We start from the raw sequence: 16,985 nt of genomic DNA on the forward strand, positions 1-16,985 counted from the left end.
ATAAGGGATGTGTTTAGAGTCTGAGAAACCCACCGGAGCTGTGCTGCTCTGTCCTATCGGGTCCAGAGGCATGGGGATGGACTTATGGGCAGCAGGTTTGGGATTTGGCAGGAGGCAGGCCCCTGAGAGGACCGTGGTCAGAGAAGGGGACGTCCTCAGAAGAATTGTCTAACATCTCATGCAGAGACTGGCAGACGGGTTTCCTAATCAAATGGAAGGGGTCGAGTTTCTCTATCTAAAGAACGTCCCTGTGGAAACGCAAATATTCACGTGCACCAAAATGCTAGTTTAAAAACCTGCTTGAACGCATTTCATAAACTGAGGCAATCAAACTTCAATTTTATTAATGAGGTACAGTATATTAATTAAAGTATATAGTACATCTTTTAATATCCAGGAGCCTTCCAAAATTTCATGGGAAAAATTCTATCATCTTTTAATTCCGTTTTTCTGCATGCTTCTTGGAGTCCCCCTTTGGGCATTCCATCAGGACGTCATGAAAATGGGAAACCATTTCTAACTTCAAAGCCACGCTACACACACAACTCCTTGGTAATCACGTCTTCGTGATGGCTCCACTAGAGGTCAGTGTTGGGACCTGGTTCTTCCACGTTCCATGTACATCGTCATTGTATGCCTTGTTGGATGCTGTGAACTGCATCATTAGCAATCACCGGAGCTGTGGGCTTCCCGGTTAGAGATGAGCTCTCTGTTTGTGACTTCCAATGACCTTGGATGACTTCAGCTGATCAATTTCTTCCTGGCTGAACCCACATTCTTTAAGCACCTCCTCAGTGTGCTGCCCTATAAAAGGATCCTTTTGCAAGGAAGGGGTAGCGGGGGTTCTGGAGAGCAGGGGCGCCGGGCGTGGACTCACGCCCTGCTCCACGTCAGTAATGAAGGAGGCCCGCTCTCTGTTGTGGTCATGGCGGGCAGCCTCGTCAAGCCTCAGAACCGGAGTCACACAAGCATCGGTGTCATCAAAGACCCGACACCACTCGGCCCTTGTCTTCTTTGCAAAGACAGCGGCAAATTTCTTCTTCATTTCCGGCCAGTCCCTCGTGCTCATCTGGTGGGGAAGTTCAGTAGGATTTAGCCCAAGCCCTGGGGGGAGGGAGGGGGGGAGGAGACAAGAAAACAATTTCTTATCCTTAGTATGGTTTGGGTAGACTGATTACCATCAAATACTGCCAGATATAAACTGTTCTATAAACCCCCAAACCCCAGTCCAACCCTCTGCCTTCGAAGTTACTTCTGACTCAGGTGGCCCGGTAAGATATAGAACTGCTCTCCCGAGGAGCAGCCGGTGGGTTTGAACTTGAGGACAGCAGTCCAACGCTCAACTCACTGTGCCGCTGTGTTTCTCACAGGAGTCAAGGAAAGAAATCAGGGTCAAGTGAGAACCCAAAGCTCAAGAGGGCCGACGTAGCCGGGGTGCGGGACTCCAAAGCAGACTCTCCGCTACCGAGGTTTTATGGTGTTCATTTCATCCAGTTGTCTACACTGCAGAAATCAATTCCTTCTAGAAGCGGGCTTTGAGAAAGACATGTCACTGTGATGCTATCACTCTGAGTCCCAGTGAAAACAGCCTCGCATGTTCTCTGATGCGCTCGCTCCCACTCTACAAGAGATGAGGCAGAGGCCAGGTTACTCACGACCATCTCACTTTTCAAGGAGCGAGATGCTTACCCTCGAGATAGCTGTTTCACATAAAACACTTATTTCTATTTCTACTGCTTTGAGCAAGAAGATGGGGGTGGGGTGTGTGTGTGCGTGCGTGTGTGTGTGTGTTTGAGCTAGAAGATGAGGTTGGTGTGTGTGTGTTTGAGCAAGAAGATGGGGTGGTGTGTGTGTGTGTGTGTGTGTGTGTGTGTGTGTGTGTGTGTGTGTGAAACTTTGGCAGGAAATGGAATTGGAAGACAGTGTCCTCTGTGAACTTTTTGAAGCCCCTTCAGAGACGGCAGCAAGTACAACCTGAGTATCTACTTAAGACAACAGCAACTGCGTACGACTCCGTCCCTGACTTGCTAATCAAATCAGTTCACAAAACAGCCTCTCCCGCTCCACTTGTTGTAGTGAGAGAACAATTATTTAGTAGCTCACATAGCATTATAAGGGTGTGCCCAATAAATTTCTTTTCTTTTTTAACATCACCTTTTCTACTACAACAAAATTATTTTCAGGAGCAACGATGAGTGAAACCAATAATAATCATGGCCAGAAAAGACAGGCAAATGGGAAATTTGTTCCTCCACTGAACCTTGTGTAGTCCGGCTGGTAAAAATGATTTGTTAAAATACATATATAATCTATTGCCAGTATCGGCTCCATTAAGTACCAGCACGGCCACCCACAGTGAGCAGGTGGCAGTGGAACTTCCAAATTAAGAATCCACTAGGAAGAAGAAGAGGCAATTTACTTCTGAAAATGTAGACACTGAAAACCTCAGGACCATCAGCAGGACCTGGTCAGACAGAGTGCCCAAAGAGGAGGCATTCCAAAGGGCTGCGCCTCAAGGTAGGCTCAACCGTGACGAGTCTTCCCTGACCTTCCTTTGCTGGCGGGGCTTGACTGAACATGAGCAGAAACAGCTGCAAGCAAGCAGCCATGCATAATCAGAATGTGGAATGTATGAAGCATGACCCAAGGGAAGCTGGAGAGTGGCAAACATGGAAGATACAGAGAGCGATATATCCTAGGCGCTCGTGAGCTTTGAGGAACTAACCTTGGCCATTTCGAATTAGCTCATAGTATCGTTTATTCAAGAGGAATGTTGCTGCATTCACGATCGAGGCTGTGTGTGGAATGACAGGTATAACTGATGGCACTAGATAAATCTTGGCTGAAAGCATAGAATAACAGAAGGAGGTTTACTTGTGTTTTAATGACTCAACAAAGGCATTTGATCGTGTGAACATTTTGAAGAAGGGATTCCAGAACACTTCCTTGTGCTCGTGCAGAACCTGGACAAGATCCAAGAGGCAGTCACGGGAATAAAACACGGGAACCCTGCCCTGTTTGACATCAGGAAAGGTGTGCGTGAGACTTACATCATCCCATACTTATTCAGTCTGCACGCAGAGAACATCATCCGAGAGGCTGGAGCACACGAAACACAACACAGCCTCGGGGTTGGAAGAAGGCTCATTAAAAACCTACGCTACCCAGATGATAGAACCTTGCTTGCGAAAGCGCACGAGGACTTGAAGCACGTGCAGATGAAGATCACAGATGGCACCCTTCAGTATGGTTTGCTGCTCAATGCGAAGGACATCAAAATCCTTACACCTGGGCCCACGGAGAACAGCACGGTCAGTGGAGATAAGACTGACGTTGCCCAGGGGTTCGTTTTACAGGATGCACAGTGAAGCAGCAGTCCAGAGAGCAAAGGACACTGTGCATGCGGCACATCTGCTGCACAAGATCCCTTTAACGTGGAAAAAAGCAAAGATGTCACTTTGAAGACCGAGCTGCACCTGACCCCAGGCATCACTGTGTTCAGCCGCTTGGTTGCACATGGAGACACCGGGCGTCTGAAATCAACCCAAGGCAGTGAGGTTCTGTAGTTTCCATGTGCGTGTGAACACTGGACAGTGAATCGGGAAGACGGGAGAAGAACCAATACGCTCACATTAGGGCGCTGGCAAAGCCGGTGCTGAAAGTAGCACTGAGTGCCAGAAGAACCAAAGCCGCCTTGGACGATGCCAAGCCAGACTGCTCCTTAGAAGCAAGGCTGGGGAGACTTTATCCCACATCGGTGGGCTGTGTCGTTCGTCAGTCTCTGGGAAAGGCCTCTGCAGTGAAAAAGGGGAAGGCCCTCCCTCAACAAGCTGGACCGACCCCGTGGCTGCAACAATGGGCTTCAACACGAGGCCGACTGGGAGGGGTGCAGGACCCAGCAGTGCTTTGTTTGGTCGTGAACGGAGTGAGCCACTGGACGCCAGATTCCAAGGCACCTGGCACCAACCAAGAACCTGCTTGACCTGAGGTCCTTCCCAGCACAGCACCCAAGGTAAGAGAATTACCTAACAACCTTGAGCGATCAGTAATGAAAACACCGCTGGCCCCCGAAAGGGATCTCTTTAAAACCTGCACCTGCTGGCAGAGCAGTTACCCGCTGGGCTGCTAACTGCAAGGTTGACAGTTTGAAACCACCAGTTGCTCCGGGGGAAGAGGAGACTTTCTACTCCCATAAGGAGTTGGGGCCTTGAAGCCCACGGGGACGGTTCTACTCAGTCCTGTAGGGTCACTGTGAGTCAGCATTGACTGAATGGCAGGGAGTCTACGAGAACTTTTACTGAGTTATCGATCAGTACAATTTCCTGTCAATTTAAAAGATGGAGGGAATGATGGCTATAGTTAAATGACTTCTGAAGTATATCTATAAGAAAAAGAAATCATGAATTTCAAGAAGCCTCTTAACAGAGGCTGAGGAACATCAGGTAGTCAATGGAGGATGTGGGGACCAACGTGCGAGGGCTACTTACCTTCGATCAGCAGCTTATAGAACTGGGGTTCGATGGCTCCAACAGCCATGAACTCCCCATCGGCTGTCCGGTAGGTTGTGTAGAAAGGAGCTCCGCCATCTAACAGGTTCTGGCCTCGAGGCTGTTCCCACAGCCCCAATTTGAGGGTTTTCCATAGAAAAGAACTTAGATACGCTGTCCCTTCCACCTTTGAAGAAACAGAATATCAATCCAGACAGTTTGACAATAAAACCAGGATAGGTGTCCGGTGACTTAAAAAAAAGCACACAAAAAATTGTGGGAAAATGCTAATCTTGGAATATAGACAGATTATGTCTAATGATACAACTTCCTTGGTATTGATAGGAAGTGTGTTACACTAGGATTGGGCTAGAGTACTAATAGGCTGCACACTTCAGTTGAGAGCATAATATGAAAGTTAGATGAAAGTACTTAGGTTTTTACTTTCGATTAAGATCTCTTGGGGTACGTGAGGTTCCCCGACACTTGAACAGGTCCTTAGGAGTGACTTCGTGATTGTGGAAAGTATTAAAGACAGACAGACGGTGGGGTACAGGTGCAGGGGCTCCTCTCCCCATGTCAGGACCGAGAGAATGTATTTTCCAATGCGTATATGAAACTGGGTTTACAGATCTTTCATAAGGCATGCATGTCATACAGCTAACATATTACACAGTTAATAGGTAATATCATAAGCAGGTACCATAATAAAAAAGCAATGAGGTGAGTCAGTGTCTTAACCAAGTGCTAGTTGACCTTGATTCCACTGTACCCTCCTTCCCCTAGCCCTCCCCAGGGGTAGTAATTAAGGTAAACTAGCAAAAGAAACCCCATTTTATTCAGCTGCTGAATGACCTGCCTCCTTCCCTATCCAGTCTCAGAAAGTCCCGTTAGTGATTGATTTTAGAATGTACCCTCATGCACCCAGGTTCAGGACACTACCATTAGTTTAGACTATTCTTCAATATATCATTTGTTTTAATATTGTTCCTTTTGATTTGCAATCCGAATGGTGTCGTTAATCTTGTCATGGCAACCAGGATGTTATAGTCAATGTTGGTACTGTTCCTTTTCTGATAGGAAATGTGCCTTGCAATGCAGGCTTCCTCTTCCTGAAGTTACCGGAATGCTACAATCAATGCTGTGCCCTGCAATGCTTCCTAACCCTCAGGAATCACAACATTAATTTGGCGTCTGCTTCTGTCCACACTTGCTTAAGGCTTAGACGAAGGATCAATGAGTTTTCACCTTTAAAGATGAACTGAGATGTGGACTCGAGACTGCAACCAAAGAATCACTTTTAGATTCTAGCAGTCTGGTTATAACCGAATAGAGACTCTTCTGAATGATCAGGACCTTATAGTAGCTGTCATTTATTCGAACCTACAACATAATCTTTGATCAGTATCAACAAGAGATGTCAATACAGAGTTTTTGGAAATGGAGGAAAGAAATAAGAGGCAAAAGTTATTTATAGAAGTACAACTATCAGCATGCATGTAGGTAAATATACTAGTTTTTAATGAAAGGGATGGAGACCAATGTACATATGTTAAGTATTAAGATAGCAGACAGACTTTGGGCCTCTACTAAAGGTCTCCCTTAACACAAGAACATTTTGTTCTAATAACCTGTTACTCTTTGAAAATCACCTTCCTAACATAATCACTGAAGAAAAAATGTGTGCATAAGCAAATGTGGTGAAGAGATTGGGTGGTGCCCAGCTGTCAAAAGATATAGCATCTGGGGTCTTAAAGGCTTGAGGTTAAACAAGCAGCCATCTGTCAGGGAAGCAAATAAACCCACATGGAAGAAACACACCAGCCTGTGTGATCATGAGATGTTGACAAGACCAAGTATCAGGTATCAAAAATCCCAAACAACTAGACTGATGCAAATGAGGGGGTTCAGAGAGGAGACTCAAAGCCCATCTGTAGACAATTGGATATGCCCCCCACCCCCTACCGAAGTCTTATAAGAAGGGATGGTTCAACCAAGGTGCAGTATAGCACCGACAAAACACACATCATTCCTCTAGTTCCTGAATGCGTCCTCCCCCCACTACCAAGAACCACTTCTACCTCACAAATTTGGTTAGACCAGAGAACATACATTGGTACAGCTAAGAGCTCTGGACACATGGAATTCAGACAGATAAACTCCTCAAGAACATGAAATCATGAGGGTAGGGGGATACTAGGGGAGGGGGAAGGGAGAGAAAACGGAACCCATTAATAACAGAAATGTGTGGGAGACAAGTAAGATATGACATAGTAACAACAATATATAATTGATCAAGGATTTATAAGGCTGAGAGGGTGAGGGAGGGAGGGGAAAAAGAGGAGCTTATACTAAGGGCTCAAATAGAAATGTTTTTGGAAAAGATGATGGCAACATATGTGCAAATATGCTTGATATGATTGATGCATGGAATGTTATAAGAACTGCAAGAGCCCCCAATAAAATTATTTAAAACAAAAACAGAGTTTGCTACTTTTCTAAAGATAAGCCTCAGGCAGAGTGACGTAGCCAGACACAGGGACGATTCGTCTATTACGGCAGTTCCTTTAAGACAGCTCCTTGGTGGAGGGCCACTGCAGGGTGGGGCACAGAGTCACCTGGAGAATGTGCATTTGAAAACATTTCTATCTCAGAACAATGGAGATCTTTCTCAAAATCTGGCTAGGTTTCCTTACCCATGGTTGCAGATGTAAAAAATAAGGTTAAATACTTTCTACCAAGGCCTCAGTTCACTGCAAAGATTAGCCAGACAAGAGTCCTGGTGTGAGAACTGACACACAGGCTGGAAGACAGCGCTTCACTTCCCTTCCTTCCTGCCCGCTTGTTTAACCTTACGCAAATGACTTGAAGCAGGTCACAGGCCATTGGCAGTGAGACTTCTGAATACAGCCAACCCGGTTTTTACCAAAAATACCCTCCTTACACACCTCCGGAGGTACAAACACCATCCACAAAGGGAGTGACTGAAAGAGGGCAGGGGTCAGCACTCCAGGACCTTGCTGGCCCTCTGCCTCCTGAGGACCTGACTGTCACCAAGGCTGCGGGTTAACCCCTCCATGTCTGAATGGCTACAAATGTGACCTGGGTGAGTCAGCGAGGACCAGAGGGAAGGCACAGACTAGCCTCTAGCACCTAGCTCAAAGGTAATGCTGCTGCTGCCCGCTGGCCCGGCGCCTTGTCAGAGAGAGGCTGGGGAGTAAATCGAGCCCCGTCTGGGAGGGCAGGCTGGCTCTGGATGCAGCGCACCTGTGTGATCTGTGGCCTAGGCAGTATGGCATGGCCTGGGGGCACGGGGATAAGAACTCCAGGCAGGACATGGTCTCATTGGGGCAGATGTCCTTCTCATTGTGCCCATTTTACAGAGCTGGATGGAGGGCACCAGCCACCCCGTGTCCCGCCACCCCCTCCTACCACCATCCAGGATCCTGGTCACGGTGCCACTCAGCCATGGCTGCCGCCTTCTCCCCCTCCGACTGCCCCCCACCATGCACCAGGCCCTCCACTCCACGAACAGGGAGCCCTCCTGATTCCACCCTCGCTCCCTCCCTGCACTCCACCACCAAATCCCAGCCCTTCTTCATCTCCAGGGCCTCCGGCACCCAACCCCACCTTCCCGTGAGTGGTGTCGGTGCCCCCATCTCTGCCAGGCTGAGGCTGAGAGATCAGCTTCTGGAAGACAGGCCACTGAAAAGCCCTGGGACCGCCCGACTACCGCACGGGTGCTCCTCCAGAAAGAGGCCGGGGACCCGAGTGCGGCCTGCTGGCTAAGGAGAGAGGGCGCAGGCCGTTTTAAAGAAAAGAATCCCTTCAGTCATCTGCATTCAAACTCCCGTTCTCCTCCTGCCATGCTCAGAAGAGGGAGGCGGCACCAGAACGGTGGGCAGGCTCCCCTCCCCAACAGCCCCCCAAGGGACACCTACCATGTTGGCATCAATGACCTGACCCTTGCCTGAGCTCATGCGCTCAAACAGGGCCACCAAGATGCCCAGCGTGCACATGATGCTGCCACCGGCAAAGTCGGCCAGGAGGTTCAGAGGGGGACTCGGGCTCTCACCACTGGCGCCAAGTTTCGACAGAACGCCTGCAACCAGCAAAAGACAAACAAACGCAAAAGCATTGGTAAACGCCGACAGTGAACGTCACACCTCTGGCAGCCAATGCGCACCCCTTTTAGAGCGACAGCCCGTCTCTCCAGCGGCTGACCTGCGTAAAAACCCACAGGTCATCTTCCGAACCTGAGCCTGGTCCTGAGCCTGGTCTGGGGTGGAGTTCTCAACGGGATTTCCTGCCAGGCGGCCTCTTTGTCTTCTCCTCTCTCCTGCTTTCATCCCACTGTTATGCTCACGATTTATTACTAAGATTTTACTACCTGAGTTTTGAAGGGAAAATTATCATCATCCATTTACTTTATGACTTAAAACCGTATCATACACCCCAACCCTGCCGTTACAATAAAACTATTTCACTGTGTTGTTGGTTGAATTTTTACAGAGCAAACTGGGCTTTTCTCACAAATGATTCTGTGACTCAGGTTACAATTTTTACCAAGGGTCAGCATGCTCACTCTGTTCATTCTGTTTGTTCTATCTCCGTTGATCTCACCTCCCTTTCCCACCTTCTCTGCTTCGCTTTGGGATAAACGGTGATTCTTTAAGGAAATGTACCACTCACAGTCCTGCCAGTTCTTTTTGAAGCCAATCTATTTGAGTAACAGATGTTTCCTTCCGAAACAGCTTCCATTCCAAGTTCAAAGGGTATCTTACAGCCAAAGTCTGTCAATCCTCTAGTCTCTATCAAGCCGCAAATTCTGATCTGTTTCAGAATTTTGAGTTTTGTTCTACATGCTCCTCCTGTTGTATTTACGGCCTTCGACTTACCGTGTCCCTGTTAAGGATCATCTGTAGGAGTCACCAGCCACTACCTACGTCTGGTCTCCGTTTAGAAGAGGCTTTGGTTCGTGTGGGCCGTGCCCAGACTGCCGAGGGGAAGCACCTGGACCAAGACTGTAAGTTGTTCTGCCTTACATCCGATAGAGCAGGCGTCCTCAAACTACGGCCCGCGGGCCACATGCGGCCCACCGAGGACATTTATCTGGCCTGCCGGGTGTTTTTGCCCCTTTTACTTCAAAATAAGTTATGTGCAGTGTGCATAGGAATTTGTTCATAGTTCGGTTTTGTTTTTTTAACTATAGTCCAGCCCTCCAACAGGTCTGAGGGACCGTGAACTGGCCCACTGTTTGAGGACCCCTGCTATAGAGTGTCCCTGAGTTTTAGTGGTGATTCTCTGGGCTGTTTGGAGACACTGTGTCCTTATGATGTTTTCCCAAATTCTGAGATGCAATGATAAACTGAGAACACAGCTACATTTGTTGATAAGATTAGTCCCAAGGAATGGTTTGTGCTTAGTGAAACTTTATCATGAATGTTACTGGTATACCATGCGCTAGGCGCCCTTGCCTCGTCCGGATGATATATCTCTAAAGTTGCCCCGTGCCCTGCCCCATTTAAGACAATAAAGGTTCTCTTTACAAAAAGAGGAGGAAGAGGAGGAGGCTGATTGGAGCCAAGAGGATGGCTTTTAGCCATGTTTCAGATCTGGACGTAAACTCATCCCGTGTTAGAATAATCAACGAGTCCAGATCAAAGCCAGCACTGTCTCAGGAACAAAGGACAATGGGTTTGGACCGGAAACAGGAAACACACAGAGAAAGTGGGATGAGTGCCTGGGCAGGGAGGAGACTGCAATGCGTACGGTGAGGCAAAAATATGTATGAGTTGTCAAATGTAAAACTGAGGGTCTGCTCTGTAAATCGTCACCTCATTCACAATAAAAAGTTAAAAAAACAAAAAACCCGCTCAGCTTTTCTAGTGTTCACAGAAAAAAGAAATGATGACTCACTGGCAGTGATTCCCCCAGAAGGGGTGGGAGAAAGGGCATAAGGTCAGAATCAACGACATCAACATCTCTACACCAGAGCAGCCAGCCACCTACTACTGCCACGAGTGTCTTACTCCCGAATCCGTGCTTGCCCGAGAACTCAACCCCGCCCACGTCGGGCGAGAGTGTGACATGTGCACTCTCTGCCGCAGGGTCAGCTCTGACTCAAAGCAACCCTCTGTGGTGCGGCAGACGCGTTTATGGCAGTAGAAAGCCTCATCTTTCTCCAGAGAAGCTGCTGCAGCTTTCAAACTGCCAACCTTGTAGCTGGCACCCCAATGCAAAACCACCACGCCACGTAGAGCCCCCTCACATGGGTGAAGGCAAGAGATAAAAGGTTGAGAATGATTATTCTAAGAAGTCAAGCCAAATCATTTTAAACAACTATTGTTTTTGAAAAATACGCAAATCATCGGCATTAAGAAGCCACTTTGATAAATGTAGTTTCAGCTCTTGACAGGGTACAAATAGGCATAAAAACTGGCCCCAACATACCTGACAGAGACAAATAGTTGATATCGTGCCCTGCTGCTCCTGAGAACTTTCCAGACTGGCCAAAGCCGGTCAGACGGGCATAGATGAGCTTTGGGTTCTCCCGCTGCAGAACCTCTGGACCAAGCTGGAGCTTTTCCATGACACCTACCAATAAAATTAACGCATCGTAAGAGCATGAGTTGAGGACAAGTATAATTCCTCCTCCGCGACAAACGTGAAGCAGCGTTTCTTACAGTACCAGTGCTGACAACACTAGATTTAGTCCCAGTTGTGACGGGCTCAGCCAAGCGCGAAAGCCAGGTGTCCCTCTGGCCACATCCAAGGCTACACAAACCCCTGAGCAGGTGCCTTGTCCTCCAGCCCCCTAACCATTTCCCCAGAGCTCTCTTTATCCACTTGTAAATGGTTCTTCCCTTGGTAACAGCTACCCTGGGTCTCTACTAAAGGTCAACAATAGACTTTCAGGAACCGCTACTCCTTGGGTGGTACACCCGATTAAAAGTGAGGCTACTACCAAAGAAGCTGATGGTTCGAATCCACCCGGAGGCCTCTCAGAAGGCCTGACCTTCCACTTCTGAAAGATCAGACAAGCAAAACTCACTACCATCAAGTCCATTCTGTGGATGCTCTAGGACAGGGTAGAACTGCCTCTGTGGGGTTCAAGATTATAAGTCGTTCGGGTTAAGAAAAGCCTCATCTTTCTCCCTCAGAGTGGCTGGTGGTTTTGAACTGCTGAACTTGTGGTTAGCAGCCCAGCACACCACAGACACTGAAAATACTCTAGCTACTCTGGCACACACAAGACTGGCCGGGATCAAATCAACTCCAAGGTACTGTCGTTGTGCCTACCTTCTACCTGGTATTATAGTATGTATGTATATAGCTCGGCTCCCTGGATGCTCAGAGGCTCCTCTGGCAAGAGTCATGCCATCTGCTTGCCCAGGCGGGCAAAGCTCCTAGGTCAGGACAATGAAGAACTCAGTACGCATCTGCAGAGAGGTTAGAGACAGCAGAGCCCTCCCCTACCCTAGTGATCACGTTTTGGTTGTTGTAGGTGCTGTTGAGTTGGTTCTGACGCACAGCCACCCTGTGAACAACAGAACGAAACACTGCTGGGTCCTACACCAACCTCACAACTGTTCATATGTCTGAGCCCATCAATGCAGCCACTGTGCCAATCCATCTGTCTGACTGAGGCGCTTCCTCTTTTTCACTGCCTCTAGACTTTCCCAAGCGCGAAGTGCTTCTCCAGGAACTGGGCTCTCCGAACACGTCCAACGCATATGAGACCAAGTCTCACCATCCCTGCTTCTAAGGAGCACTCTGGCTGTACTTCTTCCAAGTCAGACTCATTGGCTCTTTTGGGAGTTCATGGTGCTTTAATAGTCTTCCCCAGCACCATAACTCAAGCACATCAATTCTTCCTTTCACCTTCCTGACCCAATGTCCAACTTTCACACGCTTATGAGGTGACTGAAAATACAAAGGTTTGGATCAGGCACACCTGAGTCCTCAAAGGAACATCCTTGTTTTTCAGCACTTTAAAGTAGTTTTAGGCAGCAAATTTGTCCAATGCAATGATTCTTTGGATCTCTTGACGACTATTTCCATGAGCGCTGATTGTGGATCTAAGCAACAGGAAATCGTTGACAACTTCCGTCTTTTCTGTTTATCGTGTTACCTATTGGTCCAGTTGTGAGGATTTTGTTTTTCTTTACATTGATGTGCAATCCATACTGAAGGCTGCAATCCCTGATCAACATCAGCAAGTGCTTCAAGTCCTCCTCCCTTTCAGCAAGTCACAGGTAATCAGTGCATAAAACCTTGGCACCTGATACCAGGAGTCTCCTGGATTAAGAGTGTTGGTTGTCAGGTGCTGTCGAGTTGAAAAACAAGCCCTTCTATCAAAGGAGCATGTCCCCACAAGGTCTTCTTGGTTGTGATCTTTGCAGAAGCAGATCCTCCCCCCCTCCCCCACACCATTCCCCACAGAGTGGCTGAGTGAGTTCAAACTACCAATCTTGCAGTTGGCAGTAAGCTGGTTCAAGATTGAGTAAACATTCCCTTCCCAAGACTATCAAGTCACAGAAGCAAATAAACACCAGCCACAATACCCTCACCTGGCTCTACCAGATCACCCACCTGGAGCAATTTATTTCGCCATGCTGCAAATGAGGGCTAAGTTAATTAGAATGTTACTTACTAGGATAATCCTCAAACATGGCTGTGAGGATTCAATAGACAGAAATGCCTCCAGCCAAGAGCTAGGAGGCAAAGGGCATTTACAGAGGTCTAAATAGTGGCATGTACATATATAAAGGCATTTGTATAAAAGGATGTGGAAATAGATCTATGTGCATATGTGTATAGGTTTAGTATTAAGGTAGCAGATGGATATTGGGCCTCCACTCAAGTACTCCCTCAATGCAAGAATGCTTTGCTATATTAAACTGGTATCCCATGGTGCTCACCTTCCCAATACAATCACTGAAGATAAAACAGGTGAATAAGCAGATGTCGTGAAAAAAGCTGATGGTGCCCGGCTATCAAAAGTTATAGCGTCTGGGGACTTAAAGGCTTGAAGGTAAACAAGCGGCCATCTAGCTCAGAAGCACCAAAGCCTACATGGAAGCACACCAGCCTGTGCAATCATGAGGTGTCAAAGGGATCAGGTATCAGACATCAAAGAACAAAACATCCTATCATTGTGAATGAGGGAGAGTGCAGAGTGGAGACCCAAAGCCCATCTGCAGGCAATTGCACATCCCCTTACTGAAGGGTCACAGTCAAGGTACAGTGTAGCAAAGATGAAACATACAACTTTCCTATAGTTCCTAAATGCTTCCTCCCCACCCTCCCTATCATGATCCCAATTCTACCTTACAAATCTGGCTAGACCAGAGGTTGTACACTGGTACAGATAGGAATTGGAAACACAGGGAATTCAGGGCAGATGATCCCTTTAGGACCAGTGGTGAGAGTGGCGATACTAGGAGTGTGGAGTGGAGAAGGGGAACCAATTACAGGGATCTACATACAACCCCCTCCCTGGGAAACAGACAACAGAAAAGTAGGTAAAGGGAGACATTGGACAGTGTAAGATATGACAAAATAATAACATAAATTATCAAGGGTTCATGAGGGAGGGGGAAAATGAGGACCTGATGGCAGGGGCTTACATGGAGAGCAAATTTTTTGAGGATGAGGGCAATGAATGTACAAATGTGCTTTACACAAATGATGTATGGATTGTGATAAGAATTGTATGAGCCCTTAATGATTTTTTTTTAAAAAAAGAAATGCCTCCAACCCCAAAGATATCCAATTCATTCACCAAGCATGCACTGACTTCCTGCTAAGGGAACAGACAGTGCTTGCTCTTTGCACTGGTACTGATAGCGAACTGGCGTGGTGCCATGAAGGCCAGTTTTTCTAAAACGTGTTCCACAACTGTGTCATGGCGATTGCCTGATGTATGCAGAGGAAGCTTCCTGAGGCATGATCTGGAGGAGGAATAACTACATCCCTGAGGTCAAGTGGAGTACACTGGTGATCGTGGAATTTGAGGATGAAGCTCAGGCAACTGGGTTCCATTCCCTGAGAGTCCAGCAGTCACTGTTTTAGGAGAGAAGACAGGCTTGGTTTAGGATTCGGTTCTGTGGGAATTGAAGCGCAGGGAGGACTGCAAGGTGGAACAGCCGCCAGTGGCTTTCAAAGCTTTGTTTGGGCCTCAAGTCTGAGGGAAATGGTGAAGGTGGCTCCACAGACAGCATGTCCATGCGACCAGCTGAGGCTAGAACTTGAGATCCGACATCGAAAGCTAATATAGTTAGCTTTGTAAAGTAGCCCCAACCAAACCAAACCCACTGCCATCAATTCTGGTTCTTACAGAGCGACCCTCTGGTCACAAGTAAGGAGTCAGGCTGCTAAATGCAAAGTCAGCAGTTCGAAACAGCCAGTTGCTCCCTAATTGAAAAATGAGGCAATCTTAGAAACCCACAAGGAAAGTTTTACCCTATCCCGTTGGGTCACTGAGAGTTAGAATTAACTGGGTGACACTTGAATTGGAAGGGTTTTTGGTTTGTCTTGCTGTGGCACTTTTGGGGGAACAGAGCCTCGTCTTTCTCCAGAGGGAGCCCACTCTCAGGTACCTAACAAGCACTTGAGCCCGGATGGCTTAAGAGAGCCAAACAACGCGCACTAAGAGCGGTTGTCACACGGATCTAAGTTTTGCGGGTACGGGATCTTTCGCTTCCATGAAAAGTCACACAGGGTTCATGACCTACAAATAACAAGGGGCAAGCACAGAGAGGCAGCGGGGGACGGCGGGGACGGCATCAGACCTAAGAGAAACCACAGCAACGAAAGTATCGCAGAATCCATGAACACTAGCAATGCAACACAACGATCTACACGGCAGGGAGGGCGGCGAAAGGTGGTGCGCGCAGCCCGGTGAACTGGATCTGCCCGGCCGCTGAGCCTGCCCTCGGCCCGCCGGGCCCGGGCTCACCTCGGCGGAAGGGCTCCAGCAGCACGTCGGCCTGAGAGCACAGGCGCTGCACCACCATCGCGCCCTGCGGCTGCTTCAGGTCCACGAGCACAGAGCGCTTGCCCCGGGACAAATGGCTCACGTCCCCAAGGCCGCCGGGCCGGTCCACGCGCACCACTTGCGCCCCGAAGTCTGCCAGGATCATGCCGCAGAGCGGGCCCGGGGCCAGGCCCGCCATCTCCACCACGAAGATCCCGCGCAGCGCCATGACCGTCGCGAGCACCAACGGAAGTCCGCACCCGCCACTGGCGGACCACCACCCGGACCTCTAGGAAAACTCGGCCCCGCCCCGCCCGCCCCGGCCCCGCCCCGCCCGCCCCGGCCCCGCCCCGCCCGGCGTGCCCCGCCCCTCCCGCCCCGGCCACGCCCCAAACCGACCAAGCGCGGCTCCCTCCTCCGGCGCCTGCGCCCAGCCGCGAGTCTGCGCACTATCGCTCTGCCCCGCGCGTCCTTCCGGACTCGCTGCCCGACTGTCCCTTCTGCTTCTACCCACGCTCCTCTTTGCCCAGCCTCCAAGCCCAGCGCAGTGAATGGACTTGACCTTGGGAACCGGAGCCGCTGGACGTCCTCTCGGAAAAGTTTCACTGTCACTCATGCGATTCGTCTATACCGTACCACGGGAGCCCCTCGTCATGCCTGGCCCTTCAGAGATTAAAAAAAAAGTACCTCCATCCGTGCAATAATGCAACGAGCTAAGACCTCAGTTTCCAGTTTAAAAATGCATGAATTCGATGTCTTAAAGACAAAAAACCCTTTAAGGTGGGTACCTGGTGTTGAAAGTCCAGCCATTCAAGGCACAAATGTTACCACTAGAGGCCAATCAGAAAGCAAACACAAATGCGAGCTTTAAAAAGCTTTTTGGTTGCCTGCCATCTCTAGGGATAATTACGGTGTCGAGAATTTCTTCAAGCACAATCATTTCAAAATAAGTCAGTAATGACAAATAGCCTCACTACCTTTATAACTCAAAGAACCTTATGCCAAGCTTGAAAACCGGGTCAGATCCTGAAGGCCTAGGGAATGGCAGACAGCAGGACATTGCTGGAGGTCGTGCTGGAGGAAGGAGACCCTTAGGCTGGAGCTAACTCAAAGTGTGGGGGGGGAGGGGGGCGCTGCTTAGCGTGAGTGAGGAAAGCCTGCCGAGTGGAGCCTTCAGGATCTTCGTTTACTGATGGGGAACAACTCAAGGTAAGAAGACACCACTGTAAAATCTGCTAATTTTTGGAATGAATCTAGGAAATGTGGAGTCTTTCAAAGTGAAATGGAACACATAAAGATCAGTATCCTAGTGTGAGGTCCAGCCCCACATCTGGATGGATACTCAGGGACTGTTTTGTAATTGAAGGGAAGATATTAAGAGGCAGACAAAAGTTTTAGGGTGCTCACCTCCATTGTATCAGGGACCAGGTCCAGAAGAGAGAGAAAATATATTCTTACATCAGCTTATATAGTCTCAGGCCAGGCAAGCCCCCCTAATACAGGTGTGTTAGTCTGGG

At 48.6% G+C, this 16,985-nt stretch overlaps 1 protein-coding gene across 1 annotated transcript; it reads right to left on the minus strand.

Moving 5' to 3' along the window:
- Positions 1 to 325: 325 nt before the first annotated feature.
- On the minus strand, positions 326 to 15,761 carry AMACR (alpha-methylacyl-CoA racemase). The gene is made up of 5 exons (XM_075540913.1): positions 15,451 to 15,761; positions 10,941 to 11,084; positions 8,429 to 8,589; positions 4,488 to 4,674; positions 326 to 1,104 (listed from the first exon to the last, which is right to left on the minus strand). Exons 1-5 carry the CDS (start codon positions 15,695 to 15,697, stop codon positions 695 to 697), a joined length of 1,149 nt encoding a protein of 382 aa, XP_075397028.1. The 5' UTR covers positions 15,698 to 15,761; the 3' UTR covers positions 326 to 694.
- Positions 15,762 to 16,985: the final 1,224 nt, after the last annotated feature.

This window comes from Tenrec ecaudatus, chromosome 2, assembly GCF_050624435.1.
Source record: "Tenrec ecaudatus isolate mTenEca1 chromosome 2, mTenEca1.hap1, whole genome shotgun sequence".
NCBI lineage: Eukaryota > Metazoa > Chordata > Mammalia > Afrosoricida > Tenrecidae > Tenrec > Tenrec ecaudatus.

Excerpts from the sequence above, each read along its gene's own strand:
- AMACR (XM_075540913.1), bottom strand. The coding sequence starts at position 15,697 with ATGGCGCTGCGCGGGATCTTCGTGGTGGAGATGGCGGGCCTGGCCCCG. Across the intron at positions 11,085-15,450 it reads GCTGGAGCCCTTCCGCCGAG|GTGTCATGGAAAAGCTCCAG; the intron begins GTGAGCCCGGGC and ends TTTTATTGGTAG. Across the intron at positions 8,590-10,940 it reads CAACTATTTGTCTCTGTCAG|GCGTTCTGTCGAAACTTGGC; the intron begins GTATGTTGGGGC and ends TGCTGGTTGCAG.